At 35.9% G+C, this 22,088-nt stretch overlaps 1 protein-coding gene across 1 annotated transcript in view; it reads right to left on the bottom strand.

The window, feature by feature from the left end:
• The window catches only part of SCN3A (sodium channel, voltage-gated, type III, alpha subunit), a 121,211-nt gene that overhangs the window by 59,158 nt on the left and 39,965 nt on the right, over positions 1-22,088 (bottom strand). Inside the window, exons 6-11 of the mRNA XM_010859020.1 lie at positions 17,194-17,322; positions 16,432-16,523; positions 15,336-15,608; positions 15,072-15,135; positions 8,251-8,392; positions 6,983-7,189 (exon numbers count right to left, since the gene is read on the bottom strand). Of these exons, the coding sequence (XP_010857322.1) occupies positions 6,983-7,189; positions 8,251-8,392; positions 15,072-15,135; positions 15,336-15,608; positions 16,432-16,523; positions 17,194-17,322 (907 nt within the window). The remainder of the gene's footprint in view (positions 1-6,982; positions 7,190-8,250; positions 8,393-15,071; positions 15,136-15,335; positions 15,609-16,431; positions 16,524-17,193; positions 17,323-22,088) is intronic.

Here is a 22,088-nt window from a genome sequence, read left to right as displayed (position 1 = left end):
CTCCCCCGTCCCTGGGATTCTCCAGGCAAGAATACTGGAGTGGGTTGCCATTTCCTTCTCCAATGCATGAAAGTGAAAAGTGAAAGTGAAGTCACTCAGTCGTGTCCTATTCTTAGCGACCCCATGGACTGCAGCCCACCAGGCTCCTCCGTCCGTGGAATTTTCCAGGCAAGAGTACTGGAGTGGGGTGCCATTGCCTTCTCTGGAAGCAAGTACTACTTAAGCTTTTTAAATTTCTGCACCTACTAAAGAAACACAGCAGCTTTGAGGTAAAATATGGCATGCCAAATCTTTTGTATTTTTATTTATGTGAATGGTATTTTTAAATGGGAAATGATCTAAACACTAACTGGAGAGGATATGAAATTCAAAGCTGAGTTCTCATTAAGTATGTTCCTGTTTATAAACATAATCATCAAAATGGAAATAATTAAAATAGTAGACTACTGGTTCAACTCTTTACATATGTCATTACTGAATACAAGCAACTCTAATACAGCTGCTCCTTGTTCTATCTTCTCCTCTTCGCCACTAGATATATTCTTGTCTATTCCTATAGATAGGAATTCTGTCACTTGTGTATGTGTGTATGTGTGTTTGTGTCTGTCTGTGTGCACATTGCATATTATGTCATTTGACATAAAAAAGATTCAGTAAATGTTTGGTGAATAAGGGTAAAAAAAGGCACTATACTGTCAGTTATCTCAGATATTGAATGCGGGTATGGGAAGAATAAGACAGACTTGACTTTTCAAGATCTCATAAAAGCTAGGTTTTAGAATAGTCTGCATAACAGAAATATATTTTAGAAAAGAACATAAAACTCATATTGAATGCTTTGACAACATTTTCTCCTTCTTGAGAAGCAGACCCTTCTAAGTAGCTTCTATTTCTGAACCTCATCTCAACTAAAAATTTTAAAAAAGGTTTAAAACTAAAGGTTCTATGAAACACATTCCATGGGATTAACATGACCCCACGGATGGGAACCATAATATTACATATAGTACTAAATATATGTGTTGGGCCAAGGAACATGTAAAATGCTTATATTGATTGCTATAGTCATTATAGAAACCTGGATCTAAAACTTGATAAAAGACAATCCTAACATTTAAATGAAACATTAATTCAGAATTTGTATATTTATAGAATGCATATAATCAGATATCCAGATTTTTTTTAATTGAATTTTTCTCTTTTTTTGGCTGAGCCATGTGGTATGCAGCATCTTAGTTTTTAGTTCCCTAACCAAGGATCAGTCAAACTCGTGCCCTCTGCAGTGGAATCTTTGAGTTTTAAACGTTCAACCACCATGGAATTCCCAATTAAATTCTTGATCATGGATATCACTTTCAATGTCAGTAATGAAAGATGATAAATATTAAGGGCCCTTTATAAATATAAATAAATTTAATATAAAAGTATAAAATAAAGTGGATAAATGAAGGACTAGTTTGAGCAAGTTAAATATAGTTGCATAGTGCTTGATACATAGGAGATACATAATTTACAGCACTCCTTGAGAGAATGAAAGTATACACATTTCTTTTTATCCAAATAAAGTCCTTAATTTTCCTTTCCACTTTGTATAGAGAAAAGCATACAATTCACAGTGCCAAATCATTTATTCACTTGTTTGTTGTCAGGAAAAAAGGAAGTAGAAGTGGTGGTAATAGTCTCTTGACATAATTCTGAAACTCAGGTCCATTAAAATCACTTCCAGAATTTGTTTTGCATAAGACATGATTTCCCTTCCTAGACTGGGTAAACAGTTGGAATAACTCAAAACCAAAACAGATTTTTGTAAGGCAACAACAGTAACCTCCCGACACAACACATTTTCTGTGTCACTCGTCAGCTCGAATCTGTCACTTATTCCACTTCCAGGGATTTGTCAATTCCCTCAGAGGCAGATGTTTCCTGTCACCTCCCATGTCTGTGTACCTGTTTATACGCAGCGCTGTGACATCGCCAACGTCCTGCTTACTTAGGCTAATAGCACTACTTTCACAGTGGGTTTGCTGAATTCTTATTGTAACAGATAACAAATACGTGCTTAATATTTCCACAGGGAATAACATTTTGTTTCTCTTATCTCTGTGTGAAACAAAAGAGGCTCTATGACTTATTGTATCTGTGTGTCCTTAAAAAATAAAATAAAAATATGTCTGTGATTATACTTCAGTGTAAACATAAGATCCAGTTTTAAAATCTCATTTTAAAACCTCAAGACATTAACTATACTTATTACAATTCTACCCCAAATTATATTGGGCCTCTTAAATGTCACTATTTCTAATTTTGTGCCAAAGTTTACTGCTAAATTTTTCCTATCAGACCAATATATACTTCTGTGGAATATGCTACGCTGAGCACTTAGACATTTAAAGATCATAAATTAAATGCCAACACAATTATGATGACATAGCACAAAACATTTCTTTCTTTGTCAGTATGTCTTTGTCTTTTAAAGTTGTACTTGGTTTGTGAGCTGAATATGACTTTTTTCATGTCTAAACAGTGACTAGCACTTGGAGGTCTTTGAACATATATAAATAAAAATGGAAATGATGCTAGACTTCATGAAGTCATTAGCTAGATAGCTTTTGAAGAGTCACAGGTGATTAACCAGACTGACATTACACTGGAGCCCCAGTGATCTCATGGGTGTACTAAGTCTCCCTCTCTTTCTGTCCCCACCTCCCACTTCTCCATCAGCATGGGCTATTTACTGGTCACTGTTACCTGCATTGTCAATAAGGAAGTAAAATTAGCTTAGCACCCCTGCCATCCCCATCAATATTAAAACACTGGGATAATTTACTCTGAAATCAGTTTAAACTTTTGTGTATATGAACTTAAAGCTGAATCATGATTTGATCTCTGGACTCCAATAACTAACTTTCAAGTGAAAAGAACTGACATTTTGGCTGACCTAATTAGGATATAGATAATTAGATTCTTTAAACTTGTACTAGACATAGTGTATTTACTGCTAAATTTTAAAGATTATACTCTTTTAACTGATGTAATATTTTACCCTAAAATGGCTGCATTTCAGAAGACATTCTTACTCCTGTACTGTAGGTTGGTTTAGTATTCTCATGCACATTGCTTTTCTGTTTTTGTAAATGACAATAGAATAACCCAATGCTTTAAAATACAACTAGTATGCACTATCTGTCTATATGTGTATACACATATATATTATTTCCTATAACTTTTATTTTTAGCTTTGAAATGAAAAAATTCTTTGCCCTGTAAATAGCTACCATTTCATCATCTTACAAATGTGTTTTATTTGTAACGATCTGGAATAAACTCTTTTTTTTTTTCCTGGCAAAACACTAAATATATTTATGTCATCTTTGTCTGGAACCAAATGAGGAAAAAACAGAGGAATTTATTCAAGAGGAATAAACTCTTGAATACTTGAAATATAGGAGAAATTCCTGGCAAGCATGAGGTATATTTTATAAGTTACACTCAAGTTATCACCAAATTAGTTTATGACTTTTTTTATAGATCAATAAACTGTAACCATGATACTACTCTGTACCCTGTGTTAACAGGAAAATAGAATCAGCGTGTTCAGCAACTATTAAGTATATGGTTGGTCTGAGTAACCAGATAAGCAATTCATTGTCAAATCCATCTCACCAAAAAAAAAAAAAAAAAAGCCTCAGTAAAAAGTACCTCTTGCTGTATGTTGTACATCTTCAGAGTAACTCAGAATTATTAAAAATTTAAATTTTCAACACACAATTCCAAGGATATACTGACATTCAAATAATGCCTCTAATGTTTGGGAACATCCATTTAAGAAAATCACTATGCACAAAAATTATTTGGATTTCTGCTTCTGGTTGAGATATAGTAACAGATCTGATTCACTCTTCCTCCTAAAACAACCACTAAGCAGCCTAGATACATGTAACAATGGTTTTGAAGAAATTATGAATGGGGGAATTGAGTTGAGTTTTCAGAAGGGTTTTCACCTAGCAGTAGGGAATAATTAGCCTTAGACTATGTTCTAAGTTATACCTAACAAATCTTCAAAGATTTAGGATCAAACTGTTTACAAGTAATTTAACTATGTTTCCAAACTAAGATCAAGAATTTTTATAGAAATACAAAAATATCCAGCACTCCGAAAGATCAAGTTTCAAGTGTCTGGAATTTAACCAAAGTTTGCAATAAATGTAAAAAAATCAGGAATATATAATCAATAATGAACAGAAATGATTAAAATTGATCAAGATCTGACACAGATGTTAGAATTAACAGACAAGGACTTTAGGACTCTATAAACATTTATTATAACTGTATTGTGTATGTTCAGTATGTTACCTATATGGGAGAAGTAAAAGAAATTCCAATCAAGCTTTTCAAGATGAAAGCTATAATGTTTGAAATGAAAATACCCTGGGTGGGACAAAGACAAATCCGATGATGCAGAAGAAAAGATGATAAACTTGAAGATGTTAGTCACAGTAGAAACTATGTGAACTGAAATGAAAAAGCTAATTCTAAAACTCATATGCAGCTACACATTTTAAAAATATATTTGACCAAGAATAGTCAATACAGTCTTGAGAGAGAAAAATAAAGTTGGGGAGTTACCACTATCTAATTTCAAAACTCACTCAATAGCTACAGTGATTAAGAGAGTGTGGTTTTGGTGTAAAGAGAAATAAATCAATTGAACTAAATTGAATCCAGAAATAGACTTACTCACATATGGACAATTGATTTTGACAGTTTCAAAGGCTGTTTAGTGGAGAAAAAATATTCTGTTCCACGAGTGATGCTGGAATAACTAGGTATCCATATGCAAAAAAAGGGCTTCCCTGGTGGCTTAGGTGGTAAAGAATCTTCCTGCAATGCAAGAGACCTGGGTTCAATCCCTGGCTTGGGAAGAACCCCTGGAGACTGGACTAACTACCCACTCCAGTACGGTTGCCTGAAGATTACATTGACAGAGGAGCATGGTGGGCTACAGTTCATGGGGTCACAAAGAGTCAGATATGAGTGAGCGAATAACACAACAACAATAAATTTTTTAAAAGGTTCGACTCATAAATCACACCACCTTACAGAAAAATTAGCTTAAAATGGGTCTTTGATGACCTAGATATAAGACATAAAACTTGCAGAAGAAAAATTAGGAGAAAATATTTGTGATGGAGACTTGGCAGAAATATCTTAGATGCTACACCAAAAGCATGATCAAAGAAACAGAAAAAAAAATCTTGATAAACTGTACTTCATCAAAATTTAAAACTTTTGCCTAAAAAAGTACAGTTAGGGTGAAAGACAAATTACAGATTGGGAGAAAATATATTCAAGGAATAGTTATCATGAAGGACTTTTTTTTTAATACATAAAAATTACTCAATCTCAATGATAAGAAAACAACCTAGCTAAAAATATGGGGAAGATAGTTGAATATCCACTTTACAATAGAATCCATACAGATAGAAAATAAGAACAAGAAAAGATGCTCAGCTTCACTAATTGTTAAGAAAATGCAAAATAAGACAAATGAAATACTGCTAGTAGAATGGTCAACAGGCTTCCCAAGTAGCTCAGATAGTAAAGAATCTGCCTGCAGTGCAGGAGACCTGGTTTGATCCCTGGGTCAGAAAGATCCCTTGAAGAAGGGAATGGCAACCCCTGCCAGTATTCTTGCCTGGAGAATTCCATGGACAGACGGGCCTAGAAGGCTTCAGTCTGTGAGTCGCAAAGTCATGACTGAGCAACTAACACACACGGAGAATGGTCAATAAGACTGACCATACCAAAGTTGGTGAAGATGTGAAGGATATAATTCTCACTGACATGAATTGGATTTTGATTTGTCTTTCCATGACTGTCATCTTTCAATTTATGTTTATTCTTGTAGTCAAATATTGTTCTTATCTCTTATTTCCTCAAGACATGAATGCCCCATTCTCTATGCCCCTAGCCCAAACAGCCTTTAATATTAATGAAAATTTAAAGTCGGCTCTAATAGCAGATGCCTTCTAAATATCCTGATACCCTATTGTGCTATAGAAATCCTGAAGAATGGTGCTCGCTTCGGCAGCACATATACTAAAATTGGAACGATACAGAGAAGATTAGCATGGCCCCTGCGCAAGGATGACACGCAAATTCGTGAAGCGTTCCATAAAAAAAAAAAAAAAAAGAAAGAAATCCTGAAGAATGATTAAGCATAGGTAGGCATGAAGTTTTGAGTTCAAAATTTGAGATCACATTTGAGATCAATCAATACAGAATAAAACTTCAAGTGTAATTAGGGGTGAAATAGGAATATTTGGAAATACCAGTTATGTATCTTTTTTTGTATTAAACTGAAAATAAAGTTCTTCCATGAGATTTCATAAGATAATTGCATAGTTAACTTCATCCTGAATATGTTTTCTACCCTGAGCTAATTTCCTCATGAAAGTGAAAGTGAAAGTCGCTCAGTCCTGTCTGACTCTTTGTGACCCCATCTACAGTCCATGTAATTCTCCAGGCCAGAATACTGGAGTGGGTAGCCTTTCCCTTCTTCAAGGGATCTTCCCGACCCAGGAGTCGAACCCAGGTCTTCCACATTGCAGGTGGATTCTTTACCAGCTGAACACAAGGGAAGCCCAAGAATACTGGAGTGGGTATCTATCCCTTCTCTAGTGGATCTTCCTGACCCAGGGATAGAACTGAGGTCTCCTGCATTGCAAGCAGATTCTTTACCAGCTGAGCTATAAGGGAAGCCCTCAGTTTCCTCATATATAACATCTAAAAAGTTACTTTGACTCTAACTTAGGAAACAATTTCAAGTTTCAATAGCTTTTTCTTTTCTAATGACAATGCCAGTGTGCCATATGAAAAGCCAGCACCAATTTTACCTCCGTGGTACAATATGCCTACTTTAAATAACAATGACAATGATGATAATAATAATAAAGCAGCTTTGCTTTTTATCACTTAGTACCTGAGCTTCTTCCTGTTGCTTTTTAATCTGTTCAAGCATCTGCTGAAATTCAGCTTCTTTCTGTTCAGCCTCTTCCAGTGTTGCCTGATTCTGTTCTTCATAGGCCATGGCCACCACAGCCAGGATCAAATTCACCAGATAAAACGAACCCAAGAAAATCACCAGCACAAAAAATATCATGTATGTTTTTCCAGCAGCACGTAATGTCTAGGAGGAAGAAAAAGATCAATCTCAACAGTATTTTATAAAATGTCCCCAAATAAAGGTCTGCTTACTAACATTAGATAGTCGGAAGAAGAATGCTTATTAGCATACAATGTATTTGACCAAGATTATTTTTTGTTTTAAAATGCATACACACACAAGTAAAATTATTTAAGACTTGATTGTAGTGTCATTTGATGTAAGCATACACATTTTAAATATGTACATATTGGATATACATTTGAGGACTACTAAAATGCTTTTTCTTAGAGTCTATAATGCAGGGAAATATTACAAGTAAGAACACTATTTTAATTCCTTTCGTGGAGTTACTACTCAGTCCACACTGTCTTTCCACATCATCTAGAGATAACATCTTTCTTCCCTCCTAGAGCCAATTAACCTTAAGTTGAATTTGAAAATTTTATATAATTGAATTTGAAAATCTTTTCACATGTTCTTATTACATCCACAACTATATTATAAGCTCAAGTCATGAACATTCTCTGTATCCTCCATAGCCCCTAGCAGAATGCTTCTCAACAAAGAATGTCAAAATACATGTACTGACTGAATGAACAGTTGGGATCCTAGGCACACTCACTTTATGATGGACCCTTCTCAGTATTTTAGAGTATTATAGACAAATGCCTATACTTATGATTTCATATATGTTCATAAATTTAAATTATATGCATGTTATTTTGAACCTTACTGCTGTGCTCTGAATGTGAGTGTCCTACCAATTCATGTGTTAAAATCCTAATGCACAATGTGATAGTATTAGGAAGTATGGCCTCTGAGAGGTGCTTAGGTCATGAGAGTGGGACCTCATGAATGGGATTAGTGCCTAACAGAAAGAGCCTCCAGAGAGATCACTAGTCCCTTCCTCCAGGTGATGACACAGCAAAAAGGTATCGGCTTATGAGCCAGGAAGAGGGATCTTGCCAGAATGCATTCATTGTGGTGTATTGATCTTGGACTCCTCAGTCTCTATAACTGTGAGAAATACGTTTCTGTTATGGCATTTTGTTATTGCAACCCAAAGGGACAGAGACATTTACCAGCTGATAAAGGTTCTCCCAGTAGTCTTGAGTCATGAGTCGAAATAGAGACAAGAAAGCCCAGCTAAAAGTGTCAAAGCTTGTGTAGCCATAGTTGGGGTTTCGACCAGCCTTCACACAGATGTATCCTTCTGGACATTGGCTGCAAGAGAGAGGAATGGAGCTGGGCTCAGCAGAGCAGTTATAGCTATTTGAATCCATATTGATTTATAGGAATTGTCAAAACCCAGAGTTGCTGTCTGTGATGAATTTTCTTGCTTTCTTATCCAGAACACTTTAGGTAATTGCTCACAGTGAAACTGTTAGCAGATGAAATTTATCAGGAAAACCAATAGAAAACTTAGGTGCACAGGAGTCCTATTTATAGATCTTTAGCATGGCAGAGCAGCAGAAATCACACATTTTTGCACTGACACCTCTCTTTTTAAAGTGGCAGCAATCAATGATTAAAAATGAAAACCCAGAAAACCCAGCCAAAAGGTAGGGAACTGCTTAATAAGTTACTTCATTAGCCACTTCTGTAAAAATTCCTAAAATACAATTTTTATTTTAGAATAATTTTAGATGTGCAGAAAAATTACAGAGTACAGAAACTTCCTATATGTCCTATGCCTGGTTTCTTGTATTACTAACATCTTAACGTTGGTATGTTTTAATCAATATTGATACATTATTATTAATCAAAGTCTGTCATTCATTCTTATTTTCTCAGTTTTTCCTTAGTATCCTTTTTACATTCCAAGACCCCACCCAGGAGGCCACGTTATGTTTAGTCAGCATGTGTCTCTAAAGCTCCTCTTGGCTGTGACAGCTTATCAGATTTGCTCTTGTTTTTGATTACCTTGACATTTTTGAGGAATATTGGTCAGGTATTTTGAAGAATTTCTTTCAGTTGGGATTTGTCTGATGTTTTTCTCATGATTAGATATTGAGGTTATGAATTTTTGGGAGGAAGATCACAGATGTAAAGTATCATAATCCTTACATCATATCAAGGTTACATGCTATCAATATGACTTATCACTGTTGATAATAACATTCATCACCTGACTTGAGATAGTGTTTGTCCAGTTTCTCCATTGTAAATTTACTCTTTTTTCCTTGTTTTTCCATCCTGCTCTCTTTAGAATACTCATTATGTGTTGCTTACACATAAGGAGCAGGGAATTATGATCTACCTTCTTAAGAGCAAAGTATGTGCACAAATTTATTTGGAATTCTACATGAGATTTATCTATTATTTCATTTATTTATCTAATATTCAATCTATTTTATGAGTATATACTCATGGGTATTCATTTTACACTTTGAATTATAATGCAATTTTATGTATAATATCATTGTGTAGTTTTGCTTACGTTGTTCCACTTTTTGCCATTGGACGATTTTCAGGTGACTCCTATATCTCTTTGCCATCACTCATGGTGGTATGTGTTTTGTTTTTGTTTGTTTTTCCACACTTTATTACATTCTGACACTACGATATAGTCCAGGCTCATCTTTCATACTTCCTGCCCCAGTCCTATAATCAACCATTTCTCCAAGGAGCCTTTGCTCTTTTATTGAAGAGTGGCATTAGAAACCATGGTAAAGGTGTATCTGTGTCTGTGTATACACATTTGTCTCCTTGCCCTGCCGACTGAGGGCCCAGAAGCAATGACACTGCCTTGGCAATCAACATGGCACCCAGATCGTGGTTTCTAATACTATTCATATAGCCACCTGTGCCTAGCTTAAACTAAACGTGAGGTCATAGTCATTTCCCCAACTTTATTTCATTATTGCTGGATCATTCCAGATTCCTCCCTTTACTTATCTGTAACCCCTCACTCCAAAAGTGAGAAACCTGAGTTCTGTCATCTACTATCTATTTACTTAATTATTCAGTGCCAGTGTACATGCATAATTGTTTCTGGATTGTTAATCCATACTGTGATGGGAAACAACTTTATCAAGAAGATTATAGTTCCTTTTGCCTTTAGTCTTATAGGCTCATTCATTTCCAAAGTTACTTAGATTAGTACCTATTCCCTTCCTTCAGTTTATTATTTAAGTGTATTTAGATACTTTGTCACATTCTGTGTTTCAACCTGAGATCTCTCATCCTCACACGATTAAAAAAAATTTTGCATATAGTATTAAGTTTTTGTGCTGTAAAGTTTTGTAAAGTTGACAAATACTTAATATTTACCATTTCAGAATCACACAGAATAATTTCTCCACCCTAAAAAATCCCCTATGCATTACCCAGTCAAGCCCCTACTCTGAACCCCTGGAAAACATTGATCTTTTTATCATCTCTATTATGTATCTTTTCCAGAATATCATGCAATTGGAATTATACAGAATGTAGCTTTTTCAGATTGCCTTTTTTTTTTTTTTTACTTATTAAGATGCATTTAAGGTTCATCAATATTTTTATGGCTTGATAGTTTATTTATTTTTATTACTCAATAATATTTCATTGTATGAATATACCACAGTTTGTTTATCTTTTCAGCTCTTTAGGGACAACTTGATTGCTTCTGGTTTCTTGTGATTGTGAATATAGATGGTATAAATAGATATTTACCTCAGGCTTTTGTGTGGATATAAATTTTCAAATTAGCTAGCTAAATAGTTAGTGGAGTAATTACTGAGTTATATGGTAAGACTGTGTTTATTTTGTATGAAACTGCCAACTTGTCTTTTAAGTGACTGTACTATTTTGCATTCTAGCCAGCAGTGAATGAATGAGAATTCCTGTTGATTTGCATCTTTACCAGCAGTTGGTATTGTCAGATTTTTTGTTGTTGTTGTTAATTTTAGTCATTCTAATAGATATATAATCAGATCAGATCAGTCGCTCAGTCGTGTCCCACTCTTTGCGACCCCATGAATCGCAGCACGCCAGGCCTCCCTGTCCATCACCAACTCCCGGAGTTCACTGAGACTCACATCCATCGAGTCAGTGATGCCATCCAGCCATCTCATCCTCTGTCGTCCCCTTCTCCTCCTGCCCCCAATCCCTCCCAGCATCAGAGTCTTTTCCAATGAGTCAACTCTTTGCATGAGGTGGCCAAAGTACTGGAGTTTCAGCTTTAGCATCATTCCTTCCAAAGAAATCCCAGGGCTGATCTCCTTCAGAATGGACTGGTTCTGGATCTCCTTGCAGTCCAAGGGACTCTCAAGAGTCTTCTCCAACACCACAGTTCAAAAGCATCAATTCTTCGGCGCTCAGCCTTCTTCACAGTCCAACTCTCACATCCATACATGACCACAGGAAAAACCATAGCCTTGACTAGACGAAACTTTGTTGGCAAAGTAATGTCTCTGCTTTTGAATATGCTATCTAGGTTGGTAATAACTTTCCTTCCAAGGAGTAAGCGTCTTTTATATTCATGGCTGCAGTCACCATCTGCAGTGATTTTTGAGCCCCCCAAAATAAAGTCAGCCACTGTTTCCCCATCTATTTCCCATGAAGTGGTGGTACCGGATGCCATGATCTTCGTTTTCTGAATGTTGAGCTTTAAGCCAACTTTTTAACTCTCCTCTTTCACTTTCATCAAGAGACTCTTTAGTTCTTCTTTTTCTGCCATAAGGATGGTGTCATCTGCATATCTGAGATGATTGATATTTCTCCCAGCAATCTTCATTCCAGTTTGTATTTCTTCCAGTCCAGCGTTTCTCATGATGTACTCTGCATAGAAGTTAAATAAACATGGTGGCAATATACAGCCTTCACGAACTCCTTTTGCTATTTGGAACCAGTCTGTTGTTCCATGTCCAGTTCTAACTGTTGCTTCCTGACCTGCATACAAATTTCTCAAGAGGCAGATCAGGTGGTCTGGTATTCCCATCTCTTTCAGAATTTGCCACAGTTTATTGTGATCCACACAGTCAAAGGCTTTGGCATAGTCAATAAAGCAGAAATAGATGTTTTTCTGGAACTCTCTTTAGTTTGAGCATTCTTTGGCATTGCCTTTCTTTGGGATTGGAATGAAAACTGACCTTTTCCAGTCCTGTGGCCACCTTTGAGTTTTCCAAATTTGCTGGCATATTGAGTGCAGCACTTTCACAGCATCATCTTTCAGGATTTGAAATAGCTCAACTGGAATTCCATCACAGTAACTCATTATTGTTTTACCTTTCAACGCCCTAATGACAAATGATGTTGAGTGTCTTTATATATCCTTATTAGCCATCTGTGTATATTCTTTTGTGGGTATCTGTTCAGTTTGCCCATTTTAAAATTGGGTTATTTTATTTTTTTTATTTTAAGGGTGCTTTATGTATTGGGGGTACAAATCATTTATCAGATATGTATTTTGCAAATATTTTCCCCACTCTGTGGCTTCTCTTTTCACTCCCTTTACAGTGTCTTTGCAGAAGCTTTTAAATCCAACTTATAAATTATTTCTTTCAGGTATTATGCTATGGGGTTTATATTTTAAAGCTCATCACAAAATCTGAAGTCATGTAGCTTTTATTCTATGTTTTCTTAAAGAATTTTTATAGTTTTGTGTGTTTTGCATTTAGGTTTATGATTGGTTTTAAGTTACTTTTTGTGTATAGTATAAAGCTGTATCTAAGTTCATTTCATTGCACATGAATCTCCAATTCTTTTAGCATTCTTTCTTGAAAACACTTTCCTGTCTCTAATGAATTGCATTTTCTTTGTCAAAAATTCATTGACTACGTTTTTGTAATCTGTTTTTTTGAGTCTCTGTTCTTTTTCATTGATCTATATCTAGTATTTCCCAATACCATATTGTCTTGATTACTTTAGCCTTATAGGGAGTCTTAAAATGGAGTAGATTTCTTTAGAATTGTATTTGATGTTTAACAATAGAGTGACTGTCAATTTTACTGTGTAAATTACCTGACCCATAACAGATACTCAATAAAGGGAAGTGATTACTATGGTTTAATAGAGATAAAGTATACATTAACCCACCTTATCCAAAATTTTATCTAGGCTTTTACATTAACTATAATAATAAAAACAGTAGCCAACATGCAATAAATGTTTATGACAGACCAGGTGCTAGTCCAAGTGCTTTATATGTATTAAGTAACTGATCACCATAACAACCTGAAGGGAGAGATGATATTACTCTTCAGTTTAGAAACAGACTTAAATACAGAGAGCTTCACTCTTTCCAAGGTCAAGAGTTTGTAAATGGTGGAGTTAGGATTTGAACCCAGGTATATATGAACAGTTGGAGAAGGGAATGCCTACCCACTCCAGTACTCTTGCCTGGAAAATTCCATGAACAGAGGAGCCTGGCAAGTTACAGTCCATTGGTCACAAAGAGTTGGACACGACTGAAGTGACTTAGCACACACACTCACGTATATGAACTGTAGAACTTTTGCTCCTGTTCTCTACCCTCTCCTATCAAAGTTTGGGAAAACTATCAGGAAAAAAAATTCCCCAAAATTCTGTCTTTGTTACTGGTCTATGGTTTTAGTAATCCTCTTAGATCTTTATAACCACACCAATTTCCCATCTTCTGCTGCTGCTACTGCTAAGTCGCTTCAGTCATGTCTGACTCTGTGTGACCCCATAGACGGCAGCCCACCAGGCTCCCCTGTCCCTGGGATTCTCCAGGCAAGAACACTGGAGAGGGTTGCCATTTCCTTCTCCAGTCTTCTGGGATGACTCAAAATATGTTCTCTGTAAGTTCTGCGATCTAAGAGTCACTACTGCTATCCCTTGGCTTTAAAAAATTTCAGTCTCTATCCTGAGTTATGGGCTTCAATAAAGAATCCACTTGCAATGAGGGAAACCCTGGTTTGATCCTTGGATTGGGAAGATCCCCTGAAGGAGGGCATGGCCACTCACTCCAGTATTTGTGCCTGGAGAATTCCCCAAGGACAGAGGAGCCTGGTGGGCTACAGTCCATGGGGTCACAAAGAGTTGGACCCGACCAAGGGACTAAGCACAGCACAGGACCCTGACTTATAATTAGTTTGCAGTACTTTTGGAAAAATATGCTAAGTATGAGAGACTAGCAGGATGACTAAGACATTACAGCATCTCTTATTGTGTAATGTGACAGAAAAGAACTATAAAATATGCAGACGCAGACCAGAACATGCCTTTGACATACATCTGCTACTTGGATTCCTTGTATACAGGGGTTCATCCAATTTCAAGAGTATCTGAGTTTCTCAAAGCAGTTTTCCAACCGGGTTTGCACCCTGATGACCATGTTACAGCCTGGATCTTTTCCAATCAGGGCAGAACTTGTCCCATCAATACATCCTGGTGGTAGTTTATGGTTTAATCGTTAAGTCTTGTCCGACTCTTTGCGACACCATGGACTATAGCCCCATGGACTATATCCTCTGTCCATGGGATTCTCCAGGCAAGAATACTGGAATGGTTTGCCATTTCCTGCTCCAGGAGATCTTCCCAACCCAGGAATTGAACCCGGGTCTCCTACATTACAGGCAGATTCTTTACCAACTGAGCTATGAGGGAACACATCCTAATACCAGTCAAAATGTGCCCATCTTGTTTTTCCTTCTCTGTAATTCTTAACTGACTCTGATGGGTTTACAGATAAGACAGACACTGGACCTTCATTCTTGAAAGAAAAATTCATGTACATATTATCTGTGAAATTCTGGATAAAAGGTCTTCACCCAAAGGGATGATTTTAATGACTGTGAGTTTAGAATAAATACCAATCCCAAAAGATGGAGAAAGTACTTCCTAGGTGGGTATCACCACTCTTTATTAAACACATGCAAGACTACCCTTGTATATTTTCTTCCTATTTACTTTTGCTTTTTCCCAAAGTGTTCTACATCTTAAAAAAAATTTTCCTTACCCTGCATCTGATCCATTTCCACAGAGTAAAGGGTCATTTTGTCCATCCAGAACATAAAAGTGACCTGTTAATATAAAGAATAAACTATTTCATATCAATCCTATTGACATTAGGGATAAATAGAATTTGTTTATCTCAGTTATTTCCAAAGTGGATACCAAAAAAGTAATTTACAAAGATGGCTTCAAGCCCACAGCTTCAACTATTTATAGTTAAAAACTCATTCAGCAACACTAAGATTAACAATGGAGCAATATTTCTTACTGTCATCTTCAATGTAATCCTTCCAGTTAAATGTGCTCATTGTTACATTAACAAATGTCCCATTTGAATTCATTGTGCCATTAAATAAAGAGGTGGTGTTGGTTTCAAAAGCAGAATCGCTTGGGGGCCATTGTAAGCATTTATTCCGCAGGTTGCCCATGAACAGCTGCAGACCAATTAGGGCAAACACGCTCAGACAGAACACAGTCAAGATCATGACGTCAGAAAGCTTCTTCACAGACTGGATCAGGGCCCCCACGATGGTCTTTAAACCTGTGGAGAGAGAATGAGATCAGCTGAGGAAGAGTGTCAGAAGCCACAGAGTCTTCTTAATAGTCATATACATTCTCTTTCCCCACAAACAGTTGCCTGTCTGTTTAGACATCAAAGCTTTATGGACAGCCAGATGGTTTGGGAAATGAATGAAGAGCAGATTTTTTTTATGAGCAGTGTGCTTTTGGGAGGTTTAAAATGAAAGGGTAAAGTATCTAGGCAGGAAGTTTTTTGTTTTTTTGTTTTTTTTTTCATGTGTAGTTTTATGTGCTGCCATGAACATGTAAAGACAAACTTGCAGTTATTTTTCACGTCACATTTTGTGTTTCAGGAGGCTGTTTCTCTCCAACCATTTTTTAATACTAGCTTTCCAAGTTGCAGTGGTTTAGAGGAGAAAAGAATTTTAAGATAATAAAAATCCCATGCCATGTAGTACATGCCGTTCAGTAATAATCTTTTCTCCTTTGTAAGAGGAGATCCACTTTCAAAATATATCTGCAGTAAATGGGAAAATCTAAATCAGTTAGTAAAGCCATGATAGCAAAGCTTTTATAGGATGTAAAAAAGAAAACATTGCATCATAAATGCACAAAAAAGTGGGTGAGAAAGAGAGCAAAACTAGTATTTTGTATAGACACCTCATGCAAGTCTCTGTTAAACTCAAAGGCTGACTTTATAAATCAATATTTAATTTCATTTGGCATTCTTGAAAATAAGAAAACAAACATAATAAGCCACAAGGCTCATGTCACATGTGTAATTTCAACCTCAGTATTATTATAGTGTATTTAAAGTCAGCCTCGGTGTTTAACCTAGCTCTCACCTGGAATGACTGAAATTGTTTTCAAAGCTCGGAGAACTCTGAAGGTTCTCAACGCTGAGACATTGCCCAGGTCCACAAACTCTGTCACATATCTGTAATAGGGAGTTCACACACAAACACAATAACAGAAAAGTTGGAGATATAAGGGGTCTACCATCTTACACCAGTTTCTTCTTACCTGGAATTACAGAAATAGTTTTCAGAGCTCTCAAGACTCTGAAAGTTCGAAGAGCTGAAACATTGCCTAGGTTTACAAATTCTGTTACATACCTGTAGAATTAAATCAGAGTTACTGATAGTTTTGGCAAAGTTTATACTACATAAAGAATGAAAAGTGGGTTGGTTTGGCATATAGAGCCCCTTGAATTTTACGGAAATGCTAGACTTCAGGGTGCCATGTGCTAAAAGCTGCCTTTAAGGAATAAAATTTTGTTGCTTTATTTCAATACAGTTTTCACTAATATGAACGTTTGTTTGCAAAACTAATTAAAGTACAGTTGGTGGTATTAAATTTATAGTCAATGAATAACTTCATTTTGATGAAGTAGAAGACTATGACATGAAAGTGATTCCATTTATTGCTCATTTATCAGATACATTTACCTTGCAATATATATTCTAATATGTATTCTCAAAATATATGCGGCATATAGTTAATTTGGCTAACAAGCAAACTCTACATTTAAAATATGTCACAACAACCTGTTTTATGCTACAACTGTTTCATGCCTTTGAGCTTAACATGTTTTTAAAAATACTCACGCCATGACTATGACACTGAAATCCAGCCAGTTCCATGGATCACGAAGGAATGTAAAATCTTCTAAGCAAAACCCTCTTGCCAAGATTTTTATAAGTGACTCAAAGGTATAGATTCCAGTGAATGTGTACCTAGGAAAAGCATCCAAACAAAAATTAACAATTTCATTCGAACTGTTAAAATACAGCAAATCTGATTCTTTTGTGGTTTTTCAGTTCACTAAGATGGAATTCCTTATTCCCACCTACAAAAAAATCTACTAGTTTAGTCTTACGGGAGGGTTAAACTGAAGAGCTAATACCTTCTACTAAGAGTTTGATCTTGTTTAAATATTTAGGTTTGATAGTAATAGTTTCATGTGTTTTATGGATAATCATCAGGCTTGATCCTCTAGAGTAACACTGTCCAACTGAAATTTAATACAAACTACATATATAGTTTTCAAATTTCTAGTAATCAAATAAAAAGAAGAAATGAGTAAACTTAATTTGCATGTTATACTTTATTTAAACCAATGTGTCTAAAATGTTATCTCTTCAACAATTAAAAGCGGCCACATTTCAAGTTTCAAATTTCAAGCTGCATGTGTCTACCTTCTCCCTCACTAGACAGTGTAGCTCTAGAGCTAACATTTCTTGGATTTGTTTATTTATAATAAAACATTTCATTCAGACTTCTTAAATGATTAGAATAATTTGGGGGATATTTTATGTATCTAATATCAAAAATGAACTTCCCCTTTATATCTATCCTTAAGATTCAGGCATAACTCTGTAAATCTGCTTCTCTTATACGCTCACCAAAAATGTTCAGTTCATTAGTGTTCTATGTGTGTGTGTCTACACAATTATCAAAATTCAGGGATAACAAAATTCCTGAGTATAACCTCACATCAGTTACTATCTCTATGCACTTGGGCCAAATCAGTTCAGTTCAGTTGCTCAGTCATGTCTGACTTTTGTGATCCCACGGACTGCAGCACGCCAGGCCTCTCTGTCCATCACCAACTCCCAGAGTTTACTCAAACTCATGTCCATTGAGTCGGTGATGCCATCCAGTCATCTCATCCTCTGTCATCCCCTTCTCCTCCTGCCTTCAATCTTTCCCAACACCAGAGTCTTTTCAAAAGAGTGGGTTCTTCACATCAGGTAGCAAAAGTATTGGAGTTTCAGCTTCAGCATCAGTCCTTCCAGTGAATATTCAGGACTGATTTCCTTTAAGATGGACTGGTTGGATCTCCTTGCAGTCCAAGGAACTCTCATTTAAACATGCTCAAATTCAAATTTAAATCCCTCAAATAGTGAAATACTTTTCTATTTGCTTTTTGGTAGAGCATTACCAGCCCTCTCCTTTGAATGTTGACAATATAAGTTATTTCTGTTTCTTCCAAAAATAGTTGGGAGAGAGTATTTGTTTTTCAACATTGAATTCTTTTTAAAAAGTATAATCTAAGTTTGTTCTTCAGATTACTTCACTCAAGCCACAAAAATTGAATTTACTTTTATTAAAATTCACTATATTTTCCAGTCTACTAGTATTTTATACATGAAAAAAAAAGGGAAATTATTTTTTCAGGTTTTTTTTTCTGTAGAAATTTCTTTCTTATGAGGGAGCAAAGAAATCACAGGAAAATGTATGTCAGAATCTTCATGTCTAGCTTTCCTAGGAATGTTCTTTCTCCTTTTTAAACAATGCAATTGATTTCATGAAGAAAAGAATAATTCCTGTCTTTACTTACTATGAAGTAGCTGATTTTATTAGGAAGAGAGATAATTTCCAATGCCAAGCTTATGGTTACTTGTGTTTTGGTTTGAATCTTTGTATATTTACATATAATCGCCATGATATTTCTGTTTGGAGAGATTCCTAGCATTGCAGAAGACCATAAAAGACAGCTCCCATCTATGTTCTGTTTATCATATTAGTAGATAATGCCCTATGGTTTATGCTAGGCAATTCTAAGTTATTTACAGAGTTGTTAGGAGTTATTTACAGAATTGTTAGGAGTAAGATTTGGAGGAGGCAATGGCACCCCACTCCAGTACTCTTGCCTGGAAAATCCCATGGACGGAGGAGCCTGGTGGGCTGAAGTTCATGGTGTCGCTAAGAGTCAGACACAACTGAGCGACTTCTCTTTCACTTTTCATTTTTATGCATTGGAGAAGGAAATGGCAACCCACTCCAGTGTTCTTGCCTGGAGAATCCCAGGGACAGGGGAGCCTGGTGGGCTGCTGTCTATGGGGTCGCACAGAGTCAGACACCACTGAAGTGACTTAGCAGCAGCAGCAGCAGTAGGAGTAAGATTAAAGTCCCTACTCCTATTTCTGTTTTGGGGAAAGGAAGAAAATTTGTGGGGACATTTGGAATATATGGTGAGTGTTGATAGCTATTCAAGGAAGAGGGTCTTAGAGCTTAACATTTAAGACAGCTTTGCACAGGACAGGTGTTCAGATATACCTGTTAGAAAGCTAGATTGAATGCGTCAGTGAGAATCAAGGAGGACCTTGATTTTTCCTGGCTCTGACCCCACTAGGTTCTTAATCATGTTGTTGATTCTGTCCATGTTACAAGGTGTTTTCCCCCTGTAATTTTGATATTTATAGAAATGATTTGCCTTACATATTATGACTCTCACTGTATAATATGGTCCTTGGGATGCCATCTCTCTGTATAGGGAAGATTTCTGCTGTCAGTTACTTGTATTTTCCTGTCAAAACTGACTTCTCTTTTCATTGGACTCTGTTTTTTTAAGGTTTTTGTTGTTTGTTTCTTTTACTGTAATCACTAATGTTTTGCTTATTTTCCTGCTGCCTTGCTGTCAGGTGACTAGAGATAATTGATTAGGAAACCTGTGCAAAGTTTTCCAACTAAACAGTGTAAGTCAAAAGCTTTTGTAAAGCTGACTTTTCATAATGGATATAGGCATCTCTAAAAATAACTTAAAAGAAAACTGCATATTCAAATAATAATATTTGTGTCCCCTTTACCTGTCTTTTAATAACATTATATAAATAAATTCATACATGTTTAAGTATGTCAATAATTTATGCAGGGAAAAATACATACAGAATAGTTTTATACAGGTATATCCACTTGTTAAGCCCCAAATGGTAACTGAGAATTCTGTTAAATGGCTTGCCTCAACATAAGAACTGGATTCTCTACTAAAATGATTTCTAGGGAGCTTTTTCAATCTACTGTCAAAAAAGTCTTTAATTTGTTAAATCACTGATGAATGATGGCTTAGAATGATTCTGTAAATTCTCATAGAAATCTACAAAAAACAGAAATGAAAGTGTCAGTATTTGTTATAATAGCTTATCTCCTATTGGACATTACTTTAAAAATATAATGGTAAAAACATACAATTTTCTTTTTCACTAAAACAAATACCTGATCATTGTATTAGCTTATTACATAAATAGACTGTCCAAGCTAAACACCTTCTGTTTCACTAAAAAAAAAAAAAAAAAGCTTGTTTCTTTCACAAATAATCTTATATGTGATTGACAAATTGGGGAATAATGCTGTTATAATGCAAAGATTTTTAGTTAAAGCACAGTTTTCCTCAGCACATTAATGTTTTGAAATATCAGGGGCACCTTTTCCTTCACACTTACATACAATATCCTAAGCAATAAAAGACCTTAATACTACTGTAGAAAAATCGACAGATGTTCCTTCTTTCGTGCAAGCAGGGTGTAGTTTAACATGCCCAAAATACTGTGCTTAGACCTTTCCCTCTGTATTAAAATACTGAATCAAATGTTTTACTTTGATGATATCATTGCCAGGGTCTCCATTTCAAGGCAGGAAGGACAAGGCCCAGGTCTAAGACTGCAGAGAGGTTGCTGGCTCAGGCTTTAGGTACAAATGTCCACAGAGATTTAACTGGGCCAGTGTCTTTTTATTGGGACTGTTATGTTTTTTTTATTAATATTCCAATTACAAAGTTTTAAAAGTTTTGAGAGATCTGTCCATAATCATGTTTTCTCCTTAAGCCTTGTTATTATTTGAATATGGTTTTGCAAAGACATTTTGCTTCCTTTACAGATTTGTGATGTTTCTAGTACACATGTGTGTCTAAATAATCTATGTATCTTAATATAACTAAATATCAAAATAAATTAAACACCTAAGTATGTTTTTTTTAATGTACCTATATAGTGTATAAATGAATTGCCTAGTGATATAGAGCTAAACACCTAAATCAATTTTATCATAATATAACAGTAGTAGTAATATAGTAGAATAAAATAATTTTATTTATGCTCAAATGGTAATTGTATTTTATCTAAAATGCATAATTGTGATTCAATCTTAACTTTTATGATAAATGATTATTTAGCTTCAGTTCAGTCTCTCAGTCATGTCCGACTGTTTTCGACCCCATGAATCGCAGTACGCAAGGAAGGCCTCCCTGTCCATCACCAACTCCCGGAGTTCACTCAAACTCATGTCCTTCAAGTCGGTGATGGCATCCAGCCATGTCATCCTCTGTTGTTCCCTTCTCCACCTGCCCCCAATCCCTCCCAGCATCAGAGTCTTTTCCAATGAGTCAACTCTTCACATGAGGTGGCCAAACTACTGGAGTTTCAGCTTTAGCATCATTCCTTCCAAAGAACACCCAGGACTGATCTTCTTTAGAATGGACTGGTAGGATCTTCTTGCAGTCCAAGGGACTCTCAAGAGTCTTCTCCAACACCACAGTTCAAAAGCATCAATTCCTTGGTGCTCAGCTTTCTTCACAGTCCAACTCTCACATCTATATATGACTACTGGAAAAACCATAGCCTTGACTAGATGGACCTTTGTTGGCAAAGTAATGTCTCTGCTTTTGAATATGCTATCTAGGTTGGTCATAACTTTCCTTCCAAGGAGTAAGCATCTTTTAACT

This window comes from Bison bison, unplaced genomic scaffold (assembly GCF_000754665.1).
Source record: "Bison bison bison isolate TAMUID 2011002044 unplaced genomic scaffold, Bison_UMD1.0 scf7180017864452, whole genome shotgun sequence".
Classification (NCBI taxonomy): Eukaryota; Metazoa; Chordata; class Mammalia; order Artiodactyla; family Bovidae; genus Bison; species Bison bison.
Note: the sequence above shows the minus strand (reverse complement) of the source record. Positions and strands in the feature narration are given on the sequence as shown.